The sequence below is a fragment of the Nerophis ophidion genome, linkage group LG14 (assembly GCF_033978795.1).
Source record: "Nerophis ophidion isolate RoL-2023_Sa linkage group LG14, RoL_Noph_v1.0, whole genome shotgun sequence".
Taxonomy (NCBI): domain Eukaryota; kingdom Metazoa; phylum Chordata; class Actinopteri; order Syngnathiformes; family Syngnathidae; genus Nerophis; species Nerophis ophidion.
The window spans coordinates 14,795,329-14,816,000 of record NC_084624.1 but is presented as its reverse complement, the minus strand read 5'-3'; the positions used below and the strand labels follow the sequence as shown (position 1 = coordinate 14,816,000).

At 42.1% G+C, this 20,672-nt stretch overlaps 1 protein-coding gene across 6 annotated transcripts in view; it reads right to left on the bottom strand.

Moving 5' to 3' along the window:
• Positions 1-8,028: 8,028 nt before the first annotated feature.
• Positions 8,029-20,672, bottom strand: part of ndrg4 (NDRG family member 4) — a 104,687-nt gene continuing 92,043 nt past the window's right edge. For 4 of the 6 annotated variants that reach the window (XM_061919913.1, XM_061919915.1, XM_061919914.1 and 1 more), the window contains 4 exons: positions 19,694-19,729; positions 19,555-19,606; positions 17,813-17,851; positions 8,029-11,148 (listed from right to left, as the gene is read on the bottom strand). In XM_061919913.1, coding sequence (XP_061775897.1) covers positions 10,994-11,148; positions 17,813-17,851; positions 19,555-19,606; positions 19,694-19,729 — 282 coding nt within the window. In that variant the 3' untranslated portion in view covers positions 8,029-10,993. The remainder of the gene's footprint in view (positions 11,149-17,812; positions 17,852-19,554; positions 19,607-19,693; positions 19,730-20,672) is intronic. The other 2 variants (XM_061919916.1, XM_061919918.1) reach the window with 1 other exon arrangement.

Below are 20,672 nucleotides of genomic sequence, written 5' to 3'. Positions count from 1 at the left end.
GTCTACGGTAAGAACCGACTTATTACCACCATTTTCTCACCGAAACCTGTCGGTTGATATGTGTTAGGGAACCATGTTGGTTTGACCGCTCTGTTCCATAGTGAAGTTTTAATAATAATGATAATAATAACTTAGATTTATATTGCGCTTTTCTAAACACTCAAAAAGCTCACAGAAAAGTAGGACTCAACATTTATTCACACCTGGTGGTGGTAAGCTACATCTGTAGCCACAGCTGCCCTGGGGTAGACTGACGGAAGACTTTACCGTCATCTTTCGGGAATGTAAAAAAGGAAACACCGGCTGTGTTTGTGCTGCTAAAGGCGGCCGCAATACACCGCTTCCAACCTACATCTTTCTTCTTTGATGTCTCCATTATTAATTGAACAAATTGCAATAGATTCAGCAACACAGATGTCCAGAATACTGTGTAATTTTGCGATTAAAGCAGATGACTTATAGTTGGGATCGGGGCTGGAACAAAATGTCCGCTGCAATCCGTGACGTCATCATACCGCGACGTTTTCAACAGGATACTTCGCGCGAAATTTAAAATTGCAATTTAGTAAACTAAAAAGGCCGTATTGGCATGTGTTGCAATGTTAAGATTTCATCATTGATATACAAACTATCAGATTGCGTGGTCGGTAGTAGCGGGTTTCAGTAGGCCTTTTATAAACTTGTACTGAGCATTTTGTCTCCTTATATCCTGCTTACACACCTAAAGAGAATAAAGAGTACAATGAATGCGATTGCAGGAAGTCTTTATTCATCACTTGTTACCTGATTAGCACATAGACAGTGAACTATAATGTTGTACATGTGTGTATATTCATATAAAACTTGTTTCAACTTGATATCACATGTGACAACTAAGCGGGAAAACATGTCTACTGTGAATAGTAACAACCTCAAAGGGAAGACAGAATCACAAAAATATACTTATTGCTCAATACAAATGGCAGTAAGAAGAACTGTAACATTAATCCACACGAACAAATATTTCAATACACATTAACACGATCACGTTACTATTATGAGTTTATACCCTATTGATAGCATTAAAAAGCCTGGATTGCACTATTGGTGGAGTACCAAGGATGACGGAGGTGTAAACAGTAAAAGTCATTCACAGAACATCACCACGTTTACATCTGGAGTTTGGCTCTCATGATCCGGGGTACTAGTCATGGATGTTGGCTCAGGTGTCGAGGGAACGTAAAGTGCAGGTTCTGGGAGTGTAAGGTCGACGGTGAAGTATTGAACAGAACTTCAAACAAGGGACGAAACACATTTAGGAGACCCCCAACTCCGGGCAGTTTGGGATTCAAATAGTTGCGTGTTTATCTTCCATCTAACTACTCTTTTCACACTACTTGTCGGTCCAACCCCAACCTGGGTCGTCTGAACTAGTATTGAGAGCGCTAATTGCCAATTCTAAAAGCTGAGCTTTTGACACGATGTCCAGAGCATGCTCTTAAGGTGTTAAGGAGTGATGTTTACCAACCAACAGACGCCTGCGACAGCTGCACTGACTGGCCTCCGTTACACTAACATCCCTAGACCTCACTCTCATCTGGGTCACGGCACCAATATAACCAGCCACTACTTTGGTTCCACCTTGGGTTTAAACTTGATTCCTTCACATAGAAGTTTCGGTGCCTAGCGCAGGCTCTTAAGGTCCAAGTGAGAGTGATTCCCCACTACAGGCCTTGCACTTCCACACTGGCTGGCCTCTATTATACTCACCCTCCCTAAACCTCCCTTTCATCCAGGTCACGATTTGAAGCAACCTCTGCTTTTATTTCACCTAGGGCTTGAACCTGGGTCCACCGAATGAGACTCAAGAGCACAAGGCACCAAGGTTGAAGCCAGAGCTGTCAACTCGGTGTCCAATGCATGCTCTTAAGGTGTTAACGAGTGACGTTTAACAACCAACAAACGCCTGCAACAGCTTCACTGACTGGCCTCTGTTACACTAACATCCCCAAACCTCACTCTCATCTGGGTCACGGCACCAATATAACAAGCCACTGCTTTGGTTCCAGCTGCGGTTTAAACCTGAATCCTCCGAATGAGACACCAAGCTGAAGGTGCAAGTGAGAGTGATCCCCCACTGCAGACCTGGCACATCCACACTGGCTGACTCACCCCCCCTAAACATCACTCTCATCCGGGTCACGGCACCAATGAAACCTGCTTAGTCCAGCCTCTGCTTTTGTTCCACCTAGGGCTTGAACCTGGGTCCACCGAATGAGAGTCACGAGCACGAGGTACCAAGCTTAACTGTCGACTCGATGTCCTTGTGCTGTTAAGGTGTTAGGGACTAGAGGTTTACCAACATACACTTGATACATCCGCACTGCCTGGCTTCTGTTACACTCATATTGCACAAAAAAAACCACCCAAAAAACTGTGACTATGTGACAGCTTCTGCATCAAATGGGAAACGTACATGTATTCATTTTTTGGTACAAAATCTTACTGATATTCCACAATGTACACATTCAAAGACGTCAAACGTCTACAAGCTAAACAAACACGGTGCAGGTAGAATCCTGTTTGGGAACACCGGTGAAATACGGAAATGGCTAAAGACAAGACTACAAGAAACTACAACCACAGGTTGGGAGAAAACCACCTATGGTACAACCTGAGCCATCCGGCCCCTAACAAACCCACATTCTATGTCTCGGTCCTGTCCGGCAAGGACCACAAACATTTATATAATAGTGACTTCAGTTGATAGCCCTTTAGGATGCAACCGGGTTCGCCTGTGAGAGTCGGGGCACCTTATTTTTATTTAGGGAAATCTTAGTTTTTTTCTCAAGATGGCTGGGGTTTGGCCTACATTCTGAGCTTGGTGCCTAAATGGCTCCAAAAAAGCCCCGCCTCTCCCAGGCCACCTCAGGGATGTGCACACCTCAGCAAGTGAATGCTATGCCCCCTGCTGGCATGAAAGCTCAGGGTTTTGTTCCAGGTGACAGTTACTATGGTAATTAACATTCTTTACCCGGAAACACCTAACATTGTCGAACAGTATGAGAGCAAGGCAACAGCACACAGCTAACACTTCAAACATCCAAATAAACACTATTCTATTGACTAAAGAGTGTGACTAATTAAACATCATTACAACTTGTTTACATTTTATAAAAAAGGCTAATCAATAAAGATATAGTATTAAGTCAGGGGGTGTCTAACTCATCTTAGCTCAGGGGCCACGTGGAGGAAAATCTGTGCACAAGCCGGGCCTGACTATTAAAATCCTGGCTTTAAAACTAAGAAATAAAGACAACTTTAGATTGTTTTCTTTTTCCAAAAAAAAGAACATACACATTCTGAAAATATTACAATAAAAATTTGGAAAAAATGTTTTGGATCCATAAAGGGAAGAAGAAAGTGATTGAATGTTTATAACTCAATAAATTTGTTTTCTTTTTACAAAACCCGATTTCATTTGAGTTGGGAAATTGTGTTACATGTAAATATAAATAAATGGGTAAATGTGTTGTATTTGTATAGCGCTTTTCTACCTTCAAGGTACTCAAAGCGCTTTGACACTACTTCCACATTTACCCATTCACACACACATTCACACACTGATGGAGGGAGCTGCCATGCAAGGCGCTAACCAGCACCCATCAGGAGCAAGGGTGAAGTGTCTTGCTCAAGGACACAACGGACGTGATGAGGTAGGTACTAGGTGGGGATTAAACCAGGGACCCTCGGGTTGTGCACGGCCACTCTCCCACTGCGCCACGCCATCCCCCATAAACGGAACGCAATGATTTGCAAATCCTTTTCGACCCATATTCAATTGAATGCACTACAAAGACAAGATATTTGATGTTCAAACTCATAAACTTAATAATAAGAATAATTAACTTATAATTTCATGGCTGCAACACGTGCCAAAGTAGTTGGGAAAGGGCATTTTCACCACTGTGTTACATCACCTTTTCTTTTAACAACACTCAATAAATGTTTGGGAACTGAGGAAACTAATTGGAATTCTTTCCCGTTCTTGTTTTATGTAGAGTTTCAGTCGTTAAACAGTCCGGGGTCTCCGCTGTCATATTTTACGCTTCATAATGCGCCACACATTTTCGATGGGAGACAGGTCTAGACTGCAGGCGGGCCAGGAAAGGACCCGCACTCTGTCGGTCTTGTTTGGTTTGGACCAGAATGTGATTGTAATGTTTGGAGACCGAAACAGATTTTCAAGCATGCACTGAAGTTCTTTAATGGTATCCATGCATTCATGGCTCTATATAACTAGTAACACCGTAACGCTACGTTAGCCACAAGCTATACCATTCCTAAGATTGCATGCACATGCATTTAGCGCTTCGCTAAGTACAACTCTAGACTAAGTTACTATGAGACTGACACCTCTCGGTAACATCACACACTTTAAACTAACCTTTTCAGAGACGCTTGCATGAGACCGTGACAATTGTCTTCAATAGCGTCTCCATGCTGGGAAATACAAATAAAACATGCAGAGATTGTACAAGGTGGCCTGTGCTGTGAAAGAACTTCGAAAGTATTATACACAAGAAATAATGACAACAATGTTGACAATACTACGACACACGTCCACATTAACTGACCATTTGCCAAAGAATTCACTAATTTAGCTCCAACATCTTATGTCGGCAATGTACATCAATGTCGACCTAAGCAGGCACTTGTTACAGGTGGAACAGGACTGGATGAGTTAGTTTGCCCAAGTCCACTTAAACTTGTTCCTCTGCATCATGTAAATAGGAATATTCCCATGAACTATTTCCTGTCCTGTCTGAAGAAGAAGAAAAGAAAGAGCCTGATCTACTAATGGTTTGGGTGTATCAAAACATGTGCAAACTTGGTAGCACACGCAAGGCTGATCAACTAAACTTGTGTACAGATGCATGTGTCTCTCCTATGTGAGCAGAATAAGGAGTGCAATCTTTTTATTATGTCTTTATGAATATGCAGAATATTTGTTGATAATCAGAACTCCAACAATACTGGGAGGCGAAAATGCAAATATGAATATTCAGCACATACAGTGTGATTTATCAAGACTAAAACTCAAACGTGATCGCTCTTTTGCAGCTTTATTTAGCACATCTGAAAAAAAGTATGCACAAACTGAGAAAGTTTGCACATACTGACGGCTATGAGAACGGAGGCAATTGCGACATAGACTGTCAAAAAATATATATATACGTATATATATATATATATTAGACATAACCTACTCAGTGGCCTAGTGGTTAGAGCAGGGGTCCCCAAACTACGGACCGCCAGTGTCCAAAATCCGGCCCGCTGGAAGTCCCAAGTTAAAATATTTGAATTTGAATTTTATTTTTGTATTTTAATTTTTTTAAATCTGTCCTTTCTAATCCATTTTCTACTGCTTGTTACTCTCGGTGTCTCCAAGCCGCTCAGGCAAATCATATTGTTTAAAAATGCATTTTACCATTGATAATGTGACATCATTGCGCTCGGAATATATATATATATATATATATATATATATATATATATATATATATATATATATATATATATATATATATATATAGTCAAGGTTACTGTGGCTTATCCGTTATACATTGCTCAATACCGGAATATACGTTAGGTCAGGAATAAACACAGAGGCTATTTCATCCCTACAAGCCTGTTTTCCAGGTTTCCCTGCTTTTCAGGGGATTTTATTATATATTTTATTATAAAATCCCCTGTTTCGCAGGTTTCCCTGCTCTTCAGAGGATTTTATTATAGATGCATCTATTTTTTAATGCTTATCCCTTTTGGGGAAGCCGGAGCCTATGTTGTTATAAAATCCCCTGAAGAGCAGGGAAACCTGCAAAGCAAGCTTGTAGGGATGAAATAGCCTCTGTGTTATTTCCTGACCTAACGTGTGTGTGTGTGTGTGTGTGTGTGTGTGTGTGTGTGTGTGTGTGTGTGTGTGTGTGTGTGTATATACATACATATATATATATATATATATATATATATATATATATATATATATATACATATATTTATATATATATATATATATATATATATATATATATATATATAAATATATATATATATATATATATATATATATATATATATATATATATATATATATATAGCCCGGCCCCCGGCTGAATATTTTTAACACAATGTGGTCCCCGAGTCAAAAAGTTTGGGGACCCCCGGGTTAGAGTGTACGCCCTGAGTTCGGTAGGTTGTGAGTTCAAACCCCGGCCGTGTCGTACCAAAGACTATAAAAATGGGACCCGTTACCTCCCTGCTTGGCACTCAGCATCAAGGGTTGGATTTGGGAGTTAAATCACTGAAAATGATTCCCGGGCGCGGCACCGCTGCTGCCCACTGCCCCCCTCACCTCCCAGGGGGTAAACAAGAGGATGGGTCAAATGCAGAGGACAAATTTCACCACAACTAGTGTGTGTGTGTGACGATTGTTGGTACTTTAACTTTAACTTAACATATTGCCCAATCACTAATATTATTTTGTAACTGCATAGCTGCTGGATAACTTAACAAGGTTGATAAAAAAAAATTCAATTGATGAGTTTTGGTGTCTGCTGGCGTTTGAAACACATCTGTTTTTCATATAACAAATATTTAATTGACATATCTCCTTTGTGAAAACAACATTCTAGCAATATGCATTTTCTTGCGTCTGGACTCTGGAGCGTACACTCGCCGTTAAAGCCAGTCTACCACTAGCGCAACTTAAGCGTGCTAAAAACAAGGGGGAAAAAATGGTTTCCATTGTAGATGCACTGCATGACATCTACAACGTATGATCGAGTGTTTCTGTGGTGAAAGCCACATAGTACACACAAAAAAATCTAATTTAGATAAGACGGTCTGCACCACTTTTCTATTCTAAATGCAGTCTTACTAGATCACGAATGGTAAACGTAATTTTATAGTTTGCTCATGCTATTTGGATGTTAGTAGATCAGGCCCGTAATGTGTATTTAAGCTCTTCAACACTTTGGTCCCCAGTACAACACTTGTATGAACACACAGCATGCAAAACATCCAGATAACCGGGAGAATGTCCGCTAAAAGCTCACCTGCGCGAATTTCGTGAAAACAGAAGACGATTCCAAGCACATGCACTTAAAAACAAGCATGCCACTGGAAAGAAGCATACAGCATGACAATAATAATTTCATTAAACAAAACAATAATGTAAGAAACTTAGCAGTGTTTGAAAGCTATCACCAAGTCCTTCCAACACTACAAAGTGTCATTCCTCTATCCCAGGGGCCGGGAACCTTTTTGGATGAGGGAGCCATGAAAGCCAAATATTTTAAAATGTACGTCCGTGAGAGCCGTATAATATTTTTAACACTGAGTACAACTGTCAGGTTCAAACACTGATGACATCTATTAAACAGACAAGAAGCAAGGAATTAAACAGAGACTGGATTCAATTTAGCTCAATGAGGAGAAACGTGTAGACCTGTACCCTTATACAGTGTCGTCCCACGCTCTGACAAGGGAATTCTACGCCTTCATTTTTATTTGGACTTTCCCTGATTACAGCAACTAAATGTGTGCATCTCTTATTCTTTTTAATAAGATTGTTATTCTAAAGGTAACCAATAATAAATAAAATACTTTTGACCATTAATGCGACTTCTTGAACAGGATGGATGGATTAAAATGTATGAGAATGTTTTATATTTTGAACGTTATTTTTAACACTGTGATGACCAGCGGAATTATTAATTACTTTTCGTGTTAAGCAGCGTCAGCTAAGATTTATCTGCGGTCATCAAAAGAGCCACATCTATCTCGAGAGCCATAGGTTCCCTACCCTTGCTCTATCCCTACAAATTATTTATGTGCATTTTTAAATCTGCACCAACCTTCAAAGTATTTTTTTTTTCACAGCCCAACTTCATCCAAGTATATCTCGTACATGCACACTCAAATGATTACTTTTCTGGGTCTTTTTTCTAGCAGGATGGCACAGACTTGAAAGGGATGAGATAGTGGTAAAATAAGGAAAATCGTGTTTATTAATATCAATTTGAAATAAATACTTGGCCTAAGCTGTTAGGAAAGAAAAAAGAATATGACTAAATAAATACTGTTAGTTTTACCAAGTGGTTCTGTATACGTTCATACACTTGGCTATGTTCTGGGCGAAAACAGCGACGAGCAAAGACAGACACTCAAATATGCCAAGTACTGTTTTCGTTGTCACGGCCCGGGCTCTTCTTGTCTATTCTTTCCTGTTTCCACTCCAGATGCCCTGACTTATAACCCCATTAGACCAGACAACGAAGCAAACCACGGGCACTAGGCAAGTGGTGCCTCTCCATTTGTGACGCCGGATTGTACATTTCGGGTTCTTCAAAACACTTGCCGGTCTTTATCGACCTCCACATTCTGCAACCTGTGTCAGAGTGATCCTCTTTTTACTATTACCCTCTTTTATCTTCCACCTGACGGTGTTTTCTTACCATACTTTGTTGACCGCCTCTTGCCATCACACTTTTAGGGTGCATTCAGACTTGTAGTTTGGTAATCTGACCAAACCTTAGAGTTTGCGTTTTTGTCTGGACTAAAAAATGCGGATTATAGCATTTACAAGATGTGCCTTGATTGGATGGATTATGTGAAGTGAACATTGTTTGACGCAGCTCAACCAAAACAACGACTGAAGGACTATGGTTTCATTTCGATGTAACCTCAGCGTTCTGTTGGGTCTTAATAACCACAACCTGGTCTCTCCTGGCGACGTCACATCGGCTTTTTGGTGCAACTGGTATAATTGGCGCCCTGCGAGGAGGTGACGACTTGTCCAGGGTTTACCCCGACTTTCGCCCGATTGTAGCTGAGATAGGCTCCAGCGCCCCCCGCAACCCCGAAAGGGATACACAGTATAAAATGGATGGATGGTATAATTGCCATTGACACTGCAGCACAAGCAAACCAAGACCCGGTCTCGATCCGCTTGGTTTGGTACAATTCAAAATGACCGTAGACTGCAGTCACGCTTGACCAAATTCTAACCTGGTGCGTTTTAACAGGACCAAAAATTATATGACGGCTACGTGACCAAACTTTCCGAGAATGAATCTCAACTGGACTGCTTAGTTTATCTTAGAAGACACAGACTTCATTAGTTCATGCACTCTAGCTTAAAGCTGATATATATATCATCGCGTCACGTAGCTTGCCCCTGTAGTTCGTTCGTTTACAGCTCATCGGTGGAGGCTGGCGTGTAACTGGCAATTCTCTTCCAAAACCCTAGGGAGCAGTGTTTTCGACTGCCATTCTTGTTGACTATCTTCACGAGAAAGAGAGATGAGAGAGAGAGTGCGTATAGTAGTGGTTGGGAACTTGTAAATAGTGGCGTCTGAAGCGACATCCACTTTAACGTTGGAGCTGGAACCAATTCTTTTGAAACAACGGTCACTTTTAATGTTCACAATTCTTCGGAACCTGAAGAGAAGACGTTTGCGAAGGTGGACTTGCAGAGGACGGGCGAATCTGCATCGCGATTTGGCCATTCGGAACATTGGACAACAGAGCGCTATGTAATTTACTATAAATAAAAATGTTTAACAACGATTGTAGTAACTTACAGTTGTTTATGATTATGTGTTTATGTTTTGTGAATTTCCCATGCCTGAAAGATGATTGACGAAGACAAAATGTTGTGTGCGAAAGTAAAAAAGCACAAGAAATTCTATATGTTGCAATTGAACCTGCTGTTAGCACAAGATTGACAATAAAAGTTAAAAACAACATCGTACTTTGTGTAAACCTCTTCTGGGCGCTACGACACAACATGCTGAAAAACGACACATTCGGTAATTATTTTTTTACAGCACATCGAGATATTAACGACACAATATCAGTTAGCATGCAAATGTTCTAAGTAATTGTGTTTCTAGCACAACGTCTGCTCTCCTGTGAATAGGTTCCCTCCTCGGCAATAGCTGGCCGATCAAAGCACTGCGGGTTTGCGGGAGGGTACGCAGGCGCCAGCTACGTGACACGAGAGTATAAACCAGGCTTTAACTGGAGACTGAAACCAATCTTGTCAGGGCATGCCCCCTCCTGTAGAGGATACAGACTTTTGATCCGGTACTAAGCGCTCAGACTAGATCCGTCCTATCTCACAGGTAAAGGGTACTTTTTTTCCAACCCTAAACTTAGTTCATTTTTTCTTCGTATCTACAAGGTCCAAATTAAACCCATTCAGGCCCAGGAAGGTTTTGGGGAAGGTCCCTAAAGAACCCAAGTGATCCCAATGACAATTGGGGTTTCCCAAGAGATCTGAAGTGCACCCAAAAGCTGCTTTTTTCAAGGACTTGCGACAAATAGCTAATCAAAGACCTGCTATGTAGCAGCAGTCTATTGTTTTTAAGAATGTTAGTCCCTTCCAATGTCAGAGTCAACCAAATGTTATCTATGGCCGGAGTCACTAGCAGCCCAATCCATACGATCACCTGCCAAGGCATGTGTGCGAAGGAGCCAAAATTTGGATCAAGGACTTCAAAACTGACTGGCACATGGGAGAAAAATGGCTAAAATTTGATTCTGTTGCACGCTTGCTAATAAAGTTCCACTTGTAGTTATCGGCGGAGTCTTAAACAAAAGCCCTTTTTTGAGTCTGCATGTGGGCTTCGATACAAGCAACACCCTGCATTCGTCGCTCATCAGCAGGTCAATAAGGTACATTTCTGGTTGTGGTTGAGGGGTTTGAGGAAGGGGGTACCATGAGTAAGACAGTTACCAACACAAACAACGGATAGTCAAAGTAAACGTGTAAGTGCTGGCCAACAGGGTTGAGTTTCAGGTGGGTATTAGCAAGTATATCATATGCTATGTGACACCGTAGCAAAGCATCTGAAGGACATACTGTCCAGAAAAACAGCCAGGCCTGTCTTTTCCACCGTCATCACGTCGTCAATACCCTTTTTACCACCTTTCCTGTTCTGACACTTCAGCAGGACACCTCCATGGTATGGGCAATGGCGCCGACACCCTCCGTGCTGTCGGAGTGGACGCAGGCCCGAGAGCGCGACCCTTCCAAGGAGCTGGCGCTGGTCAGGGATGCGGTCCTGGAGCGAGCCAGGCGGGTCATACTGGCGGAGGGCACTGAGAGAAAAAAGGTTGGTAGGATAAATAACGACGACTTGTGTGTCAGTGCTTCACGGTACTCATACGGATTGAAGGATTCAAGGAGCTGTATATGTCATACTACGTTTGCCCATGTACGGTACGGCATTTTGACTTTTGACTCCCAGCAAGTATTAAGAAAAACAATAATAAATAGCATATAACTTTAGGCACCTAACATGAGGAAAGATCAAGATTAGCCGGTTAAGAATGCTGTGTGGAATAAGTAGATAAATGGAGAGGAAGACTATGTTCAGTATTCTAATAAAGGAGAAGAGACAGCCTCGCCCTTGTCTCCGAGTCTGGTGGTTTTACTTCTTTTGCTTTACAGCCGCTTGCCTGAGGGGAGTAGTTGAAGAGCTTGTGTGCAGGGTGAGTGGAGTCCTTCACATACTTGCCAACCCTCCCGATTTTCCCGGGACACTCCAGAATTTCAGTGCCCCTCCCAAAAATCTTCTGGGGCAACCATTCTCCCTAATTTTCTCCCGATTTTCACCCGGACAACAATGTTGGGGGCGTTCCTTAAAGGCACTGCCTTTAGCGTCCTCCACAACCTGTCGTCACGTCCGCTTTTCCTCCATACAAACAGCGTGCCGGCCCAGTCTCATTAGATATGCGGCTTTTACGCACACATAAGTGAATGCAAGCATACTTGATAACGGCCTTACAGGTCACACTGAGGGTGGCCGTATAAACAACTTTAACACTGCTACAAATACGCGCCACACTGTGAACCCACACCAAACATGAATGACAAACACATTTCGGGAAAACATCCGCACCGTAACACAACATAAACACAACAGAACAAATACCCCAAATCCCTTGCGGCACTAACTCTTCCGGGACGCTACACTAAAAACCCCCTTCTAACACCAAACCACGCTTGGTCCGCATTGCCGGCAGTAAGTCGGACACGTTTCCAGTGAGGGTTGGACTCCGCCAAGGCTGTCCTTTGTCACCGATTCTGTTTATAACTTTTATGGACAGAATTTCTAGGCACAGTCAAGGCGTTGAGAGAATCCGGTTTGGTGGCTGCAGAATTAGGTCTAGGATTTTGCAGATGATGTGGTCCTGATGGCTTGATCAGGCCAGGATCTTCAGCTCTCACTGGATCGGTTCGCAGCCCAGTGTGAAGCGACTGGGATGAGAATCAGCACCTCCAGGTCAGAGTCCATGGTTCTCACCCGGAAAAGGGTGGAGTGCCAACTCCGGGTTGGGAAGGAGACCCTGGCCCAAGTGGCGAAGTTCAAGTACCTCAGAGTCTTGTTCACGAGTGAGGGAAGAGTGGATCGTGAGATCTACAGGCAGATCGGTGCGGCGTCTTCAGTAATGCGGAAGAAAGGACAAGATCACGGGTACAAGCGGCCAAAATTAGTTTCCTCCGCTGGGTGGCGGGGCTCTCCCTTAGAGATAGGGTGATAATCTCTGCCATCCGGGGGGAGCTCATAGTAAGGGCGCTCTCCTCCACATCGAGAGGAGCCAGATGAGGTGGTTTGGGGATCTGCTCAGGATGCCACCCGAACGCCTCCCTAGGGAGGTGTTTAGGGCACGTCCAACTGGTAGGAGGCCACAGGAAAGACCCAGGACACGTTGGGAAGACTATGTCTTCCGGCTGGCCTGGGGACACCTCGGCATCCCCCGGGAAGAGCTGGACGAAGTGGCTGGGGAGAGGAAAGTCTGGGCTTCCCTGCTTGGGCTGCTGCCCCCGCGACCCGACCTCGGATAAGCGGAAGAAGATGGATGGATGGATGGATGGAGCTACTTTTCAATTGACCAAGTCGAAGGGATCTACCTCATTCATATATATCATTCATATTTATTTTTTTATGAAATAAAGAGTATGTTTTTGTTAACAAGTTAAAGGCGATGATAATGTCCACATTTTCAAATGGAGGAGAAAATAAGTCCTCCTTTTTGTCCAATACCACATGAAAGTAAGTGGTTGATTTTTGGCATCTTGTTTGTCCAGCTTCCATACTCCTTATTATACATTTTACAAGAAATACATTGACGGCAAACTCCGTAGCTTGCTAGCCTGTATGCGCTAGCTTTCTGACTCTTATTTTGTTAGCGCAGGCAGGATGGAGCAGGACTTTTATTGTGAAGACAGGAACTGTGCGGTCGGTCTTTAGAGTTTTGATGGCAGGTACGGTTGAAATAGAACGTTTTTCTCGCCTTTCTGTCGGTCGTTTTTTCTTAATAATGATCTGGCAGCAGCCAGCGTCGTCTCACAAGACCCTTGGGTGCCGTGAATGTCAATCAAGTGACGAAAGTCACGTCTTCGGGAAGGTTGCAAGATTGATCATTTTTAGGTCTATTTTTTTAATGCCTGGCTGGCGATCGACTGACACCCTCCGCCATCAAGTGGTAGCTCGCGATCGGCGTAATGGGCACCCCTGATCTACAATAAAGTTTGACGAGCAAGTAAGCAAGGAAACACCTCGACAGGGGTCGTATATATATTGTAGCGTCAAGGGGTTCTGGGTATTTGTTCTGTTGGGTTTATGTTGTGTTACGGTGTGGATGTTCTCCCGAAATGTGTTTGTCATTCTTGTTAGGTGTGGGTTCACAGTGCGGCGCATATTTGTAACAGTGTTAAAGTTGTTTATACGGCCACCCTCAGCGTGACCTGTATGGCTGCTGACCAAGTATGCCTTGCATGTTGTGTTTTATCATTTCCCTGCCTTTTCCTTTATTGTGATGTGTTTTCTTCAGCTCATTAGTCTCCAGTGACGGACACTAAGGCACACCTGCAACCAATCTCAACAGAGGAGTATTTAAGCTTGTCACTTACAGCTGTGTCTTGCCAGTTATTTTCTCCTGTACCTCCCACGTGCATGCGCCTGCTTCACTTTGTCAATTCTGGTACGTTGTCTCTCCTTAGTCCTGTAACACTTCACCTTTTGTGTTTGTTTCCTAGCCTCCCAGAGGTAAAGACGACTTTATTCTGTGCTCAGTGCGCCCTGGCTTTTCCTCCTGCCGACCACTGAGGAACCTGTTTTTGTTGGTAATTCATGGTGTGCACTTCTGCCCCATCGCCTTTTGTTACACTTTTTGGACTTATTAAATTTTTCCCTTTTTTGTAATTCAACCTCGCCTCCCGTCTCTGCATCCGGGGGTCACCTCCTTGATCAGTGTGTGTGTGTGTGTGTGTGTGTGTGTGTGTGTGTGTGTGTGCGTGTGAAAAGCCGTAGATATCATGTGATTGGGCCGGCACGCAAAGGCAGTCCTTTAAGGTTTATTGGCCTCTGTTCTTCTCACTACGTCCGTGTACACAGCGGTGATTTAAAAAGTCATTAATTTTACTTTTTTTTAAATCGATACCGATAATTTTGAAACCGATACCGATAATTTCCGATATTACATCTTAAACCATATATCGGCAGTCCGATAATGGAATCAATCTGTGGTTAGACTCAATGGCCAAGTGGTTAGAGTGTCTGCCCTAAGATCGGAAGGTCATGAGTTCAAATCCCCGCTGACTCATACCAAAGTGTTGTGTTTTGTCAATTCCCTGCTTTCTCTTTTTTTATGGTGTCTGTTTTCTTCAGTTAATTAGTCCCCAGCGAGGCACACCTGCAACAAATCCCTACCCAGGTATTTAAGCTCGTCACCGACAGCTGGGTCCTGCCAGTTATTGTCTCCTGCACCTCCCGTGTGCCTGATTCATTTCGACCTGCCTGTATGTTGTTTCTCCTTATTCCTGAAATTCCTCACCTCTTTGTGTTTGCTTCCTAGCCTCCCTGAGGTAAAGAGGAATTTGTGTTGGACCTTTTGTTGAGCTCATTGCGCCCTGGCCTTTTCCCCTGCCGACCTCTGAGGGACCTGCTTTTGTTTAATTATTCATGGTGTGCATTTCTGCCCCATCGCCTTTAGTTACACTTTTTGGACTTGTTAAATTTTTTTTACTTTTTGTAATTCTACCTTACCTCCTGTCTCTGCGTCCTGGGTTCATCTCCTTGACCCACTCCTAACACCAAAGACTATAAAAATGGGACTCATTACCTCGCTGCTTGGCACTCAGCATCAAGAGTTGGAATTGGGGGTTAAATCACCAAAAATGATTCCCGGGCGCAGCCACCGCTGCTGCTCACTGCTCCCTTCACCTCCCAGGGGGTGATCAAGGGTGATGGGTCAAATGTAGAGAATAATTTCGCCACTCCGAGTGTGTGTGTGACAATCATTGGTACTTTAGCTTTAGAATGCTTTTTTTTTTTTTAATCCATCCGTTTTCATGTCTTTGATATTGATTGTGAACAAACTTCCAAAAAAAGTGCATTTCCTCTTTAGCACACACACCCCATAGACCATGGATACATATGCACATATAGCATACTTGCCAACCCTCCCGAATTTTCCGGGAGACTCCCGAATTCCAGTGCCGCTCCCGAAAATCTCCCGGGACAACCATTCTCCCGAATTTCTCCCGATTTCCAGCCGGACAATAATATCGGGTGTGTGTGTGCCTTCAAGGAACGTGCCGACCCAGCCACGTTATAACATCCACGTCTTTTGTAGAGTGCACAGAATAAGAAGGCGACAAAGCAGAAGAACGAAGAAGAGACAGTCATGGCGACGACGAGTAAAAAAAAGAGGTACGCTTGCAAGTCATCAGAGAGGTTTTTATAGAGCATGGTTAGAAAGATAGTGACAGAGAATAGAACGAGGATGGACAATTCAACCCTAAAGTCACTCCTTTCCTGCTAATTAAATGTGACAGATGCTGCCCATACCTATGCTCCTTCAAAGGCAGTGCTCCTGGCTGCAAAGCATTGCACTTTAAAGGCCTACTGAAATGATATTTTCTTATTTAAACGGGGATAGCAGGTCCATTCTATGTGTCATACTTGATCATTTCGCGATATTGCCATATTTTTGCTGAAAGGATTTAGTAGAGAACATCGACGATAAAGTTCGCAACTTTTGGTCGCTAATAAAAAAGCCTTGCCTTTACCGGAAGTAGCAGACAATGTGCGCATGATGTCACGGGTTGTAGGGCTCCTCACATCGTCACATTGTTTACAATCATAGCCAGCAGCAGCTAGAGCTATTCGGACAGAGAAAGCAACAATTTCCCCATTAATTTGAGCGAGCATGAAAGATTCGTGGATGAGGAAATTAAGAGTGAAGGACTGGAAAAAAAAAAGTAAAAAAAAAAAAAAAGGCGATTGCAGTGGGAGCGATTCAGATGGTATTAGACACATTTACTAGGATAATTCTGGAAAATCCCTTATCTGCCTATTATGTTGCTAGTGTTTTAGTGAGATTAAATAGTACCTGAAAGTCGGGGGGGGGGGGGGTTTGGGGGGGGGGCCACGGGTGTCTTGACACTAGAGTCTCTGAGGGAAGTCACGGCAGCTGCAGCAGGACAGAAGCTCCGCTGATGTCTGCGGTAAGAGCCGACTTATTACCACAATTTTCTCACCGAAAACTGCCGGTTGACATGTAGTCGGGATCCATGTTCGCTTGACCGCTCTGATTCATAGTAAAGCTTCATCTTCGGGCATTTTAAACAAGGAAACACCGGCTGTGTTTTTGTGGCTAAGGGCTAAAAGCGTCCCACCGTCATCTTTCTACTTTGACTTCTCCATTATTAATTGAACAAAATGCAAAAGATTCAGCAATACAGATGTCCAGAATACTGTGTAATTATGCGATTAAAGCAGACTACTTATAGCTTGGATTGGGCTGGGAAATATTGTCCGCTACAACCCGAGAGGTCAAACGCACGAGTCATCATACCACGACGTTTTCAACACGACACTTGGCGGGAAATTTAAAATTGTAATCTAGTAAACTAAAGCGGCCGTATTGGCATGTGTTGCAATGTTAATATTTCATCATTGATATATAAACTATCAGACTGTGTGGTCGGTAGTAGTGGGTTTCAGTAGGCCTTTAAATACAACAATGAGTAGAGGAGTGTTATGTGTGCATGTATATATACACACACACACACACATATATATATATATATATATATATATATATATATATATATATATATATATATATATATATATATATATATGTATATATATATATGTATATATATGTATATATATATATATATATATATATATATATATATGTATATATATATATGTATATATATGTATATATATATATATATATATATATATATATATATATATATATATATATATATATATATTTCAGTGAATTCTAGCCAGAAATATACTCCTACCCTCTTAACCCTCCCCCCAAAATCCTGAATTCGGAGGTCTTAAGGTTGGCAAGTATGACATATATACTACTGTCTACATGTAGTATAGTAACCATAAGTACTGTAGCATCCATATAGTATGCTTGTTACAATGCAGCTTCTTTCAAAGGGTGACCGTTAGTTATGAATGCAATGCAACAAGGCCTTGCCAAAGCTGGGAATGGGCCATGCAAAGCACACTTTTGAAGATGCAAAAGGGATGAGGGGAAACAAAAAAAAAAAAAAAGGAATATTATATTTTTTCATTGCGAGGAAAAAATATGTTGGTCGACATTTCAAAATGGAGGGCCTCTTAGTCTTGAAAATGCCAGGAATATTAAAACATCGTGTTGATTCCAAAAAAAAAAAAGTTCAGCATACAGGGTAGCGGTAAAGGTGTATTTAGTAAAGTACCTGGCCCTCCACTCAACCTCCGATCCTTCACTGAAGCGACTGAGAGAATGCGGTGAGGGAGACAATTAACAATAGTATTAAAACTCGTGTGTCTCGGCATGAAATAATCCTGTCATGTTTTTCCAAAACGATGCATTCGTATAGAAACCCTGTTTCCATATGAGTTGGGAAAGTGTGTTAGATGTAAATATAAACGGAATACAATAATTTGCCAATCCTTTTCAACCCATATTCAATTGAATGCACTACAAAAGATATTTGATGTTCAAACTCATAATTTTTTTTTATTTTTTTGCAAATAATAATTAACTTAGAATTTCATGTCTGCAACACGTGCCAAAGTAGTTGGGAAAGGGCATGTTCACCACTGTGTTACATCACCTTTTCTTTTAGCAATACTCAAAAAACGTTTGGGAACTGAGTAAACTAATTGTTGAAGCTTTGAAAGTGGAATTCTTTCCCATTCTTGCTTTATGTAGAGCTTCAGTTTTTCAACAATCAGGGGTCTCCGCTGTCGTATTTTACGCTTCATAATGCGCCACACATTTGCCATGGGAGACAGGTCTAGACTGTAAGCAGGCCAGGAAAGTAACTGCACTCTTTTTTTTACGAAGCCACGCTGTTGTAACACACGCTGAATGTGGCCTGGCATTGTCTTGCTGAAATAAGCAGGGGCGTCCATGAAAAAGACGGCAGCATATGTTGTTCCAAAACCTGTATGTACCTTTAAGCATTAATGGTGCCTTCACAGATGTGTATGTTACCCATGCCCTGGGCACTAATGCACCCCCATACCATCACAGATGCTTGCTTTTTAACTTTGCGTCGATAACAGTCTGGATGGTTCGCTTCCCCTTTGGTCCGGATGACACAATGTCGAATATTTTCAAAAACAAGTTGAAATGTGGACTCGTCAGACCACAGAACACTTTTCCACTTTGCATCAGTCCATCTTAGATGATCTCGGGCCCAGAGAAGCCGGCGGCGTTTCTGGATGTTGTTGATAAATGGCTTTAGCTTTGCATTATAGAGCTTTAACTTGCACTTACAGATGTAGCGACAAACTGTATTTAGTGACAGTGGTATTCGGAACTGTTCCTGAGCCCATGTGGTGATATCCTTTAGAGATTGATGTCAGTTTTTGATACAGTGCCCTCAGAGGGTTCGAAGGTCACGGTCATTCAATGTTGGTTTCCGGCCGTGCCGCTTACGTGGAGGGATTTCTCCAGATTCTCTGAACCTTTTGATGATATTATGGACCGTAGATGTTGAAATTCCTAAATTTCTTGCAATTGCACTTTGAGAAACATTGTTCTCAAAGGGGTGTACCTCGCCCCATCCTTTCTTGCGAAAGACCGAGCATTTTTTGGGAAGCTGTTTTTATACCCAATCATGGCACCCACCTGTTCCCAATTAGCCTGCACACCTGTGGGATGTTCCAAATAAGAGTTTGATGGGAATTCCTCAACTTTATCAGTATTTATTGCCACCTTTCCCAACTTCTTTGTCACGGGTTGCTGGCATCAAATTCTAAAGTTTATGATTATTTGTAAAAAAAAAAATGTTTATCAGTTTGAACATCAAATATGTTGTCTTTGTAGCATATTCAACTGAATATGGGTTGAAAAGGATTTGCAAATCATTGTATTCCATTTATATTTACATCTAACACAATTTCCCAACTCATGGAAACGGGGTTTGTACGTCAAATATAGTCATCATAATTACTGCTGGATACTTACTGTAGCCCATTCCTTGCAGGAAGTACTTAAACGCCTCAGTGAGCTTCCCAGGCTGTAAAAAAAACAACAACAACAACATATCCACATTAGACTGTTAAAAATACATCTTTTGGATAAGTCTTAGTAAGCAAAGTGTTACCTGTGTCAGCTGGGGGAGTCCACCAGAGTCAGCCATCTGTGGGGCCAATAAAGCAAATTCATGACATCTGAAGTTCTGCCATATTTAACAACTGACAACAAACATTTCATTTAGATATATGGGCATCTCTCAAAGTACAAAACGTTATCGTCAAAAATATATTTGCATTCATTAGGAGTGTTAAGGTATGTGTAATTGTAATCTTTTCTCCTCTGGCTGGACTGGACTCTCACTATTATGTTAGATCCACTATGGACTGGAGTCTCAGTATTATGTTAGATCCACTATGGACTGGACTCTCACTATTATGTTAGATCCACTATGGATTGGACTTTCACTATTATGTTAGATCCACTATGGACTGGACTCTCACTCTTATGTTAGATCCACTATGGACTGGACACTCACTATTATGTTAGATCCACTATGAAATGGACTCTCACTATTATGTTAGATCCACTATAGACTGGACTCCCACTATTATGTTGGATCCACTATAGACTGGAGTCTCACACTATTATGTTAAATCCACTATGGACTGGACTCTCACTATTATGTTGGATCCACTATGGACTGGACTCTCACTATTAGGTTTGCTCCACTATGGACTGGACTCTCACTATTATGTTGGATCCTCTATGGACTGGACTCTCACTATTATGTTAGATCCACTATGGACTGGACTCTCACTATTATGTTAGATCCACTATGGATTGGACTTTCACTATTATGTTAGATCCACTATGGACTGGACTCTCACTCTTATGTTAGATCCACTATGGACTGGACTCTCACTATTATGTTAGATCCACTATGAACTGGACTCTCACTATTATGTTAGATCCACTATAGACTGAACTCTCACTATTATGTTAGATCCACTATAGACTGGACTCTCACACTAGTATGTTAAATCCACTATGGACTGGACTCTCGCTATTATGTTGGATCCACTATGGATTGGACTCTCACTATTAGG